Source organism: Physeter macrocephalus, chromosome 1 (genome assembly GCF_002837175.3).
Source record: "Physeter macrocephalus isolate SW-GA chromosome 1, ASM283717v5, whole genome shotgun sequence".
Taxonomy (NCBI): domain Eukaryota; kingdom Metazoa; phylum Chordata; class Mammalia; order Artiodactyla; family Physeteridae; genus Physeter; species Physeter macrocephalus.
Window position 1 is genome coordinate 135,193,219 of NC_041214.2, and position 12,056 is coordinate 135,205,274.

The 12,056-nt window shown below is 39.2% G+C and overlaps 2 protein-coding genes across 2 annotated transcripts; both read right to left on the bottom strand.

The window, feature by feature from the left end:
- Nucleotides 1–367: 367 nt before the first annotated feature.
- On the bottom strand, nt 368–759 carry LOC112063998 (non-histone chromosomal protein HMG-17). The gene has a single exon (XM_024120427.3). The coding sequence runs from the start codon at nt 737–739 to the stop codon at nt 467–469; it is 273 nt and encodes a 90-aa protein (XP_023976195.1). The 5' UTR covers nt 740–759; the 3' UTR covers nt 368–466.
- An 83-nt stretch (nt 760–842) lies between these two features.
- LOC114486951 (non-histone chromosomal protein HMG-17-like) lies at nt 843–2,051 on the bottom strand. The gene has a single exon (XM_055086176.1). The coding sequence runs from the start codon at nt 1,929–1,931 to the stop codon at nt 1,659–1,661; it is 273 nt and encodes a 90-aa protein (XP_054942151.1). The 5' UTR covers nt 1,932–2,051; the 3' UTR covers nt 843–1,658.
- Nucleotides 2,052–12,056: the final 10,005 nt, after the last annotated feature.

A 12,056-nucleotide genomic window follows, 5' to 3' on the forward strand; every position in this document is an offset into this window, starting at 1 on the left:
TGGTGACAATGCAAAGTCCAGATTGCCTGACATACTGGTAACCAATTTTGGGGGGTCAGGTTCCAACAGGTCTCTGGGTTTAAGGGAGTCAAGTCTATGCTGAAGGTGGAGAGGGAGAAGAGGACATAAAAACTAATTTTAGTTTTTCCACACCACAAGGCATTTGTGCCAAGGTGGCTACTGTGTGTCAACATCAAGGAACCCCTCCTTCCTGGGAACCAAGAGGAAGTCTCTCAAAACCAGACGGGAAAGGTGTTTTTTTTCCCACGTCAATCCAGCTTCAGAGACAATCTATTAGTGACATGTGCTCTTCCCCCAAAAAACAACAATGAAGTGTTCTGTATGCTAACAACATAGCGTTAAAAAAAAAAAAAGTAAAAATTCTGCATTTTTATAAAACTTGATAAAAAATAGTATTTCAAACTGTACAGTCACCAGAAGTACACAGTTATCAAAAATGCACACTTCACTTGGCATCTCCAGCACCTTCAGCTTTCTGTGCCTGGTCTGTTTTGGCATCTCCGTTTTCTGCAGGGTTATTCCCATCCTTGCCAGCATCAGCTTTCCCCTTTTTCCCCTTGGGTACCTTCTCTCCCTTCTTTGCAGGGGCCTTTTTAGGCTTGGGCTCTGGCTTTGGAGGAGCAGGTTTAGCAGATAACCTTGCAGATCTTCTCTGTGGTTCATCCTTCACCTTGGTTTTATCTCCTTTAGCATCCCCTTCAGCCTTTCTCTTGGGCATGGTGGCGACGGCGGCGGGACGTAGGCCGAAGACCCAACATAGCAAAAATAAATAAATTAATTAATAAACTCCTACCCCCAACATCTTCTTTATTTATTTTTTTCAAACTGTATCCAGCTTTATTAAAGATACTTTTCATAAACAATCATGGTATTTCAGGCAGGACATGGGCAATCATTAACAGTATAAAACAACTATCAAACTCCCTTTTGAAATGGACTACCAAAATCAGAAAGCCACTATAAAACCCCATGAAGTCTTCATGTGATGCTCTGAACAGGGAAAGTTTAGAGTGAGGGTTGACATTTCACATTTAGTTATGTTGTTTAACAACTTTTCACAAGCCGACCCTGACTTTCAGGAAATGGAAATGAAAATGGCAAAAGTATCAATCTGAAGATCCACAATCTAAAAAAGGAACCGCTGCTCTTTTGAGGGACGCCATCTCAATGGTGACAATGCAAAGTCCAGATTGCCTGACATACTGGTAACCAATTTTGGGGGGTCAGGTTCCAACAGGTCTCTGGGTTTAAGGGAGTCAAGTCTATGCTGAAGGTGGAGAGGGAGAAGAGGACATAAAAACTAATTTTAGTTTTTCCACACCACAAGGCGTTTGTGCCAAGTTGGCTACTGTGTGTCAACATCAAGGAACCCCTCCTTCCTGGGAACACCAAGAGGAAGTCTCTCAAAACCAGACGGGAAAGGTGTTCTTTTTCCCACGTCAGTCCAGCTTCGGAGACAATCTATTAGTGACACGTGCTCTTCCCCCAAAAAACAACAATGAAGTGTTCTGTATGCTAACAACATAGCTTAAAAAAAAGAAAAGTAAAACCAAATTCTGCATTTTTATAAAACTTGATAGAAAATAGTACTTCAAACCGTACAGTCAGCAGAAGCAGTTTTCAAGAATGCACACACTTCACTTGGCATCTCCTGCACTCTCAGCTTTCTGTGCCTGGTCTGTTCTGGCATCTCCGTTTTCTGCAGGGTTAGTCCCATCCTTGTCTGCATCAGCTTTCCCCTTTTTCCCCTTGGGTACCTTCTCTCCCTTCTTTGCAGGGGCCTTTTTAGGCTTGGGCTCTGGCTTTGGAGGAGCAGGTTTAGCAGATAACCTTGCAGATCTTCTCTGTGGTTCATCCTTCACCTTGGTTTTATCTCCTTTAGCATCCCCTTCAGCCTTTCTCTTGGGCATGGTGGCGACGGCGGCGGGACGTAGGCGCTGGACACGGGGATGCAGTGGCGCGTGGCTTTGGCCAGTCCAGGGGTCGCTCTCGCCTCTTCTTTACACTGCTCCCCAACATCTTCTTTTAAAAAAAAAATATCGTGGGTATTTTGATAGGTATTGCATTGAACTGGTAGATTGCCTTGGGTAGTATGGACATTTTAACAATATTAATTTTTCCAATCCATGAACATGGAATTTATTTTCATTTAATTGTATTGTTTTCAATTTCCTTCACCATTGTCTTAACAGTTTTCAGAGTATAGGTCTTTCATCTCCTTGGTTAAGTTTATTTCCAGGTATCTTATTCTTTTTGATGCTGTTGTAAGTGGAATTGTTTCCTTGAATTCTCTTTGTGATAGTTCATTGTTAGTGTATAGGAAAATGACAGATTTCTGATATTAATCTTGTATCCTGCAACTTTAGTGAATTTATTTATTAGTTCTAGTAGTTTTTTTGGTGGAGGGGGTTGGTTCCTTCTGAGCGTTGTGAGGGAAGTTCTCTCTCCTTGGCTTGTAGATGGCCGTCTTCTCTTTGTGTCACTTCATGTCATCTTCCCTCTGTGTGTGTCTATCTCTGTGTCTTCATTTTCTCTTTTTATAAGGACACCGGTCATATTGGACGAGGACCCACCCTAATGACCTCATTTTAACTAATTGTATCTTCAACAACCCTATTTCCAAATAAGGTTACGTTCTCAGGTACTGGAGATTAGAACTGCAGCATGGGAATTTGGGGACACACAATTCAATCCATAGCAGAAATGATGATTGGAAATTGTGAAGCAGGACTAATAAATAAAATAGAGAAAGTTGGCACTGACTACATTCCCAAAGAGTTTTTTTTGCTTAGTTGGTACAATAAAAATAGCAGCACCTGAGTAACTATGCCAATATAGTTATTTCATGGTTCTCAGTCTCCCCCTACCTTACCCTCAGGAGTATACTATTTTTATTTCAAATATGCAGTGACCATAATACACTATTAACCTCACATCTGCTTGTCAAGTGAAAAAGTAGTTGATGAAATGATTATGGATTGTCTTCTTATGAATCTTGCTGACAAGAAGAAACTATTTTTCCAGGGAAACAGAGTTTTTAAAGTTCTATATTTCAAGTTGTTTATATAATATTTGTGAAATGAATGTTTTTTTTTAATGTTTCAAATATTAACCTCTATACTCCTTCTCCGTAACAGTAAAATGAGGATAATAGCATCTATCTCATGGAATGGTTCTGGGAATGATAAACTAATACATGTCAAGCACTTAGGCTGGCACGTGTCAGTGCTCTGTAAGCACTGGTTGCTGTCATCATCATTGTTATTGTGTTATAATAGCAATATTTGCCTCATATCTTGTAAGATTAGGGGACTTTATCCCAGTTTTCCTACGACAGTTCTGTCTTATGCCTGTTATCTCACTGTAATTACAATAGCAATAGACCTTTTGCTCTAGAAAGTGTCTTAGATTGGACTGTAAGATCTGTGGTTACCCTACCTTTGGGGTTTATAGAGTCATAGTGATCTAGTACTTGGCATGAAGAAAGTAAAATATTTCACCCAAATGACATCACTACCCAAAACCTTTCTGTTTTGTTTCTCTTCTAGTATATTTAAGTATACATGTTATTTTTAAAGTGAATGTCCTCTGTTAGTTTCTTTTATCAACTTGGTGTTGAGTCATACTTGTATGTGTATCTTAGCTATTGTAAGAAGTATTTATATCCGTTTTAATAGCTGCAAGATATTTTATTAAGTTGATGTTCCATAATTCATTTTTTTCTTATTTGTGGACCTAGAGGCTTCCAATTTTCTGTTATATGGTAATATTGCTTCCTAGAGTTTTTTCCCATTCTTTTGAGGTATTTCAGAGCACAGGTATTAAAGCAGTGGGTTGTTAGGGCAGATTAAGTTGTGGGATTTAAGTGAAAGCACAATGAAGTTGTTTCTTACACACAGATCATTTCACAAGCTACTTTTTGTGGATGCAGTGATCTCTAAACTACAATTTGAGGAGACTGGTAAAGAGAAAAAGTGAAGTTCTGGCCTTTTTAAGCCAAAGGCATGTGTATTAATACGTTAAATCTACAAAAAAGGGTGCGATCACTCAGGAAAGAGTGTTTAGAATGAGAAGAGGACCCGAGTCAGCCCCCTGGGGCACAAAAGACTGAAAAAGAAACCATTCTGGGAATGAAGTCACTCATGATGACAGACCAGTTCTGGTGGAACAGCTGTGCCAATCCTTAGTTCCATGGATTGAAGCGTGGATGAGAGCTAAGGAAGATCTAGAAACATAGTTAGCATGCAAAACATGCCTCGCTGAGATGAAATCCTACAGAGTCCAAATTATATAAAAGATGAAATGGCTATTGTTTGTCTCCCCATAAGATCCCCACCAGCTCCTGAGACGTCTGATTCACAAGATGCAATTTGAAAACGATACTAGACTATTCTTTCAATATTCTTGGCCATGAAGGGAAGGAGGAAGCCAGAGGAAACAGCAACTAGAGTAGGGCAAAGGTTAGCTTGTTCGTGAGGATGGGAGAGACTTGAGGCTGTGGAGAAGGGGCCTGGAAAGAAGAAGGAGCCAAAACGGAATGTGGGCAGGATTAACTTGAAGAGGGCAAGGAGAACATCTTCCCCAGAGGTTGAGGGGGAAAGTCAGTGAGGTTGGGGGCAGATTTAATAGGTTTGTGGTTGTGTGGACGGGATATAATTAGGTGATCTCACTTTCCTCCAGGAAGTAGAGGTGAGGTCATTCTCTAGGAGCATGGGGGGAAGGTTGCTAGGTAGTAAGAGGACTGAGGGAAGAGGTGAAACTAGGACATTTCGGGTGAAGCATGGGAGAGAGAAGAGGCTAACACACACAGAAAAGGAACCCTGAATGGTCCTGAGAGGGCAGATGAGGTTTGGATCATGACTGTTATGCCTGGCCTGTTTAGCATCTGGTACTATAGCTGACTAAAATTAAGTATTCAGTGAAAGCGTGCTTGAATGAATTATGATTCGTTTCAGTTCTGCTGCTTTTATAAAAAGAAACATCATTTCCCATTCAGTTACTACTGCTTGGAGAGGACTTGGAAGCATCTAATCTCAGGAAGACATGAAGAGGTGATGGACCACTTTAGATAGAAATGACCTACCTGACAATAGAAGCAAGTAGATGACCATTTCTCTACAGTTATCTTTTTTCTAGACAAGAGTTGATTAAAATTCTCCAATTCAAAGTTAATTTTCTTAAAACTTTAGGTTCACTCCCTTGCTTGAAAGCTTTCCTGGACCTCTAATTTAAAGTCTAAACTCTAGCCTAGCTTTTGACTTTGATGGCTAGCCCTCCACTACAACACTGACTCTGTGCTTAAACTTGCATATATATACGTGTGTGTGTACTTGCGATTTTTTTTTTTTTTTTTTTTTGCGGTACGCGGGCCTCTCACTGTTGTGGCCCCTCCCATTGCGAAGCACAGGCTCCGGACGCACAGGCTCAGCGGCCATGGCTCACGGGCCCAGCCGCTCTGCAGCATGTGGGATCCTCCCGGACCGGGGCACAAACCCGTGTCCCCTGCATCGGCAGGCGGACTCCCAACCACTGCGCCACCAGGGAAGCCCCTATATTTTTTTAAATAAGGTTTTATACACACTTGTTTTTTTAATTTAGCAAATCCTCAGATCATTCTGTATATATATGTATTATCTATCATTTATGTATCTACCTATCTAAAACAACCTTATTTGTTTTCAAAACTATAATACATCAACTTGCTACACTGTAACTTATTTAGCCAATCTCCAATTGGCCATTTAAGTTGATCCCATCTTTTTGATATAATGAATTATAAGTAGTATATTTGTATATACATCATTTTTCATATATGCAAATATATCCTTAAATTTCTAGAAGGGGAGGTACTGAGTAAAGAGTATTTTGACAGCTATTATTACAATATCTTCTTAATAAATGTATCAGCTTATTCTTGCAGTGGATAAGAGTGTTCATCTCCCCCCAAATCCTCACCAATACTCTTATCTGACTTTTTTATCTTTCCTGATCTCTGAGAAGAAAATTTTGTCATGGTTTAAAAGTCGATTTCTGTTTGGTCAGTTGAGCATCTTTTCCTATGTTTAAAAACCATTTGTGCTTTTGAGAACTATGTTCATATGCTTTGCCCATTTTTCTTTATATTACAATTCTGCTAATTTGGAGGAGCTCTTAAATGTTAATAAAATTAGCCCTTTGTGATATGAAATACACCCCCCACCCCCACCCCCACTTTTTTCTTTTGCCAGGTTATCCTTTTTCTTTGACTCTGTTTATGGTCTTACCCTTTTCTGACCATGTAATCCTAATCCTTTCTAACTTCTCCCTTCTTGAGATTGTAACCTCAGAGGAAGCTGAGGGTCACCTGTCTTCATGTATCTGTCTCCTCTCGCTAAGCAGATGCTAGACTTCTCAAAGGTGGAACATGTTTACATCTAAATGATCAACACATAATAGATTCTCAGTGTACTTTGTTGATGATAATAATTGCAGCAGTTCTGGCTATGTTCGCATAAAGTCATTGCCACAAGTGTTCCCATCACGGTGTATTTCTTTTTTTTTTTTTTTTTTTTTTTTTTTGTGGTAACGCGGGCCTCTCACTGCTGTGGCCTCTCCCGTTGCGGAGCACAGGCTCCGGATGCGCAGGCTCAGCGGCCATGGCTCACGGGCCCAGCCGCTCCGCGGCATGTGGGATCCTCCCAGACCGGGGCACGAACCCGTGTCCCCTGCATCGGCAGGCGGACTCTCAACCACTGCGCCACCAGGGAAGCCCCACGGTGTATTTCTTCGTCATTTATCTTTGTTTTCTTTCTTCAAGTTTCTGGAGTTTTTGCCAAGAGCAGTTTTATGGAATAAGCACAAACTATTAATGGAGAAAATGAGTTATCTTGCACTTGAAAAAGAAGATGTGTTGGTCACATGTTAGGCGAGCTGTCACACACTGTTCCAATTTGAATGTTGGCTACTGGCACTGTGCTCTTTCCATGTTGCTAAGTAGGACATTTTTCCCATGGAGTCCCAGAACTGTCAACAGTGAGAACATTTCTAGAGAACAGTAGAATGACCTTGCAATTCTGAGAGGAGACAGTGTGATAGCGAAGATACAGTAGTTCCCCACCTTGCTCCTGGGGGGGTACAAATCCAAGATCCCCCAGTGGATGCCTGAATCTGCAGGTTGTACCAAACCCTAGGTGTACTGTGTTTTTCCTACACATACATATCTATGATGAAGTTTCATTTATAAATTAGACACAGTAAGAGATTAATAATAATAATAAAGTAGAACAGTTATAACAATATGCTATAATAAGATTTATGTGAATGTGTTCTCTCTCAAAATATCTTATTGTACAAACTTAATACATTTTCCATTTAACTAAGTACTTAACCACACACTGTGGCTATAACTTTTTCAATTTGAAGTGTGACAGCAAAACCAGCACAAATTTTTTTCCTTCACAATTTCCCAGATAGATTTATTCTTACTGTAGATCTTAGCAACCTCGGCATTCTTCTTCTTTCCCTATTAAGTAAAGAACTCTCACCTTTTCATTGAAAGGAAGCACTTTACAGCTTCTTTTGGGCATATTACGATTACCAGCATCACTACCCTTTCACTGTAAGGCCGTTTTTAAGTAAAATAAGGGTTACCTGGACACGAATGTCCATCTGATGACTGAGAGGGCCACTAAGTAACTAATGGGTTGGGTACACTGGACAAAAGGATGCTTCACATCCTAGGCGGGACAGAACAGGATGGTGCAATATTTCATCACACTGAACAGTGTGCAGTTTAAAACTTATGAATTGTTTATTCATAGCAATAATATTAAATGGAAAATTGTTTGGACCTTGGTTGGCTGCAAGCAAATGAAGCCGTAGAAAGTGAAACCATGCATAAGGGAGGAACCACTGTGCCAATGATTTGCAACCTTTTGGAAAATCACAGTCCTCCAATGTTCAGCCTCCACCAGGCTTTTGATCTCCTGACAAGGGGAAGACATTTTATATGTTCACAAAAACAAGAGAACACAAAGTAAAATAATTACATGAAACGAAATGTAATCTCTGCCTTGCCAACTAAAAGATACAATCTTAGGTCTAGGACAAGGTAAAGATGCACTGTATAGTAGCCAACAGGACTTTATAAACACATGTTTATGTAGGTTTGGTTTTTGTGTGTGTGCAATTTTGTAGCATTTTTGTTTTTGTAATATTATGGGCAAAAGATTTGTAATATAGTTAAGTGAAGAAAATCTACATAGCAGTTCAAATTTGGTAAAAACCAAACAAAACCCCCAAATATCTATGGGCTATGTTATCTAGTTCAATGTCATTTTATGAAAATACCAAGATTCAGAAAGGTTTTGATTTCCCAAGGCCAGTAGTTAGGAATGAAATCCAGGTGTCCTGATTCCTGGTCTAGTGTTTCTCTAGGAACCTTGAGTCCTTGGCAGTCCTGCCCTGAGAGAACTATATGAAAGGAAAGAAGAAGGGAAGAGGTGGGAGGTGTGGCTCTCCCTCACCTCTGATCCCCCTTCCCGGCAACACCAGCCCAGGAGAAGGCCCATGAAAGGAGAGGAGACTGGCTTAAGCACGCCCTCTGCTCCCCACAAACGGGGTCCCCACGCAGGGCGCACTGACTCTTCTTGACAATACCCGTGGAGGCCCCGGTGGGCTGTATGATTGACGAGAGTCCGCTTTGTTTGGTACCAAGCCTGTTTATGCTTGTTGTATTGCTGATGACATAATTAAAGTAAATCGTATATATCAACTGTACTAGATATAGTGAAGACATGATAATCAGAGGGAATGATTCTGCTGGCACATTGCTTCCAAAATATGTTGCTTTCACTTGACTGCAAAGAAACCAAACTTTAAATTAGTATCAATATATTATGGATGTAGGTTATGGAGAAAAGAAAACAGCTCCTAGAAATAGACCCATATTCTAAGAAAAATTCTTAACTCTACATCAAAAATTTGGTGCCTGAATGTATATTGATACATTTTAAACATTTAAACTATTTAAGGGATGTATCATTTTTAATGGTTTCCCACTTAAGCTTTTTTTTTTTTTTTTTTTTTTTTTTTTTTTTTGTGTACGCGGGCCTCTCACCGCCGCGGCCCCTCCCGTTGCGGGGCACAGGCTCCGGACGCGCAGGCCCAGCGGCCATGGCTCACGGGCCCAGCCGCTCCGCGGCACGTGGGATCCTCCCGGACCGGGGCGCGAACCCGGTTCCCCTGCATCGGCAGGCGGACGCGCAACCACCGCGCCACCAGGGAAGCCCCCACTTAAGCTTTTTTGATTGGCACTCCTAATTGTGCTAGGGAGAGGGATTTTACAGTAAATCTGCATGCCAAATCCCTATATCAGATCTTGCATCTTAGCTTTTTGTGTATTCCTTTCCAGATTTTACAGTGACTGTCAAGCATCACAAATGATCTTTTCAAAATTATTTACTCAAGGATCTCATTAACTATCAATATCAGATTTTAAATATAGTCTGTTTTAACATTGGCAATATTAGGAAACATGAAATAGATTTCACTTTAACTCAGATAAAAACTGAAGTTTACATTCTTCATGTTCCAGTCACCTTAGACAAAGTTTAAAAATTTTAAATACAAAGTTTTTTTTTTCCGTTGAATTTAGTGAAAGTCAATCTATTTTTCTGTTGAAATTTCACAGCTTTACTTATTAATTTGACTCTAAGAAATTTATCATCTATAGATTTTTTGTATGTAAATTAAATTGGCAGTTCTAAAATCAATTTGCCCATTTATTTCTGGACTTCAAAGGAATACCCCCCTCCCTCAACCCACTCCCAACAAAGGAGTTATATATTTAGATATACGACTGAAAAAACATTTCCAAAAGAGATTGGTAGCTTAATAGCTAATGATAAAGATTGGTTAAATCAATTAAGGCAATATATATGAATACTATGAAACTATTAAAAATCGTGTTTTAGGAAAAAATCAGTGACATAAGATGTGCCACGTTTCCAAATTGTGAGACCATAAAATGATTATATTTCATAACACAACAAATCAGGAGTCTAAAAAAGAGGGAGCTAAAGTAAAAGCTCCCTCTTTTAAACATTACCCCATCCACTAAAATATTAGCAGTGGTTCTCTTTGCTGGAAGGATTATAGGTAATTTTAATGATCCCTTTGTGCTTTTAGGTAATTTTATTCTCCCAAATGAACTATACATTTTTTTTAACTAACAAAAATAATTCTAATAAATAAAAGTTGTATATAATAACTATGGCATACTTAATTAACATTCTCCATTAGCAATGGCAATTTCTGTATGTAGATGCATAGGAAAAGCAGTGATTTAAACTATAACCACTAATACTTTTCATGGAGAAGGGAGATTATTTACAACCTTTAGCTTGGAAGTTGGAAAAAGAACATCTGATGCCCTCTTGTGTCCAATAATTTTTATAAAGTGATTTATTCTTTTTCATTGAAATCCAGTCTAAGCTAAGAGAATAATACCAAAATATCTATTCTATTGCTTTCTAAAAAATATTGCTTACACACTATTATTAACAGTTTAAGGGTAACTACTAGAAACAGTTTAGTGTATCTTTCCAAACCCCTATCTTGCTCTTAAAAGCATGTGTCCTGGAGTCATACTGCTTGGGTTTGAAGCCCTGCTAGTTTAGGTCACCTGGGACAACTTAACTTGAATACTCTGAGACTCAATTTCCTTGTGTGTAAGGTGAGGATAATACTAGAACACACAAAAGTTTATCATCAAATGGAAAGCACTTAAGTACCTGTCAAATGGAATTGCATTTTGCTGGATGAAATGCTTTATAAACATGTATGCAGGGCTTCCCTGGTGGCGCAGTGGTTAAGAATCTACCTGCCAATGCAGGGGACACGGGTTCAGGCCCTGGTCCAGGAAGATCCCACATGCCGTGGAGCAACTAAGCCCATGCACCACGACTACTGAGCCTGCGCGCCACAACTACTGGAGCCTGTGAACCTAGAGCCCATGCTCCGCAACAAGAGAAGCCACCACAATGAGAAGCCCACGCACCGCAATGAAGAGTAGCCCCCGCTCGCTGCAACTAGAGAAAGCCCACGCGCGCACGCAGCAACAAAGACCCAACACAGCCATACATAAATAAGTAAATAAAATCTATTTAAAAAAACAAGTATGCATATGTATGAACTATTAATGGTTAACATTATCCTGTGATAACTTACCTACATTCTATTGCCCTCACTTTTTTTACCTATTTTCATCCTTCATACATCTTATGTAAACATAATAAAATTTATTGAGCATTTGCTATTTGCCATGTATTGGAGTGTTTTATATTAATCATCTTATTCCATTCCATGATAAACCTATCAAGTTCTATTACTATCCTCACTTTTTGTACCATTTTTACCCCACACACAATATGGTGGACATCTTTCCACAACAGATACAGATCATTCTTTTATTGGCCTCATGCTCTTACATAGTATAAATGAATTATAATCTTTTATTATATAAAAAAAAGGCTGAACCCATTGTACATTAATTTTTATACATTTGTGAAAGTATTTCCATAGGCTATGTTCTATATATATAGCATTTGAATTACTAGGTAAGAGAATATACACATTAAAAAAATTTTTTGACATTGTTAAATTGGCTTCCACAAAGAATGCAAGCCACTGTCTTTTCAATGTCAATTTGTTAGGTGAAAAATGGTATTTCGTGGTTTCAACTTACACTTCCTTTGTCAGTGTGCCATTAGCACCTCTTTTAATTTTTTAGCCATTTGTATTTCTTTATATTTATTTGGCTCTAAATAATGATTATATGTAGAAGCTCTTTGTATATTAAGAATACTAATTCATTTTCTTTTAAAAATTCTGTAGAAAATTTCTCCCTCTTTGGAGTTTGTCTTTTTTTTTTTTTAACTTTTCTGAAGATTTAAATTTACTTATTTATGGCTGCGTTGGGTCTTCATTGCTGCGTGCAGGCTTTCTCTAGTTGCGGTGAGCAGGGGCTACTCTTCGTTGCGGTGCACAGGCTTCTC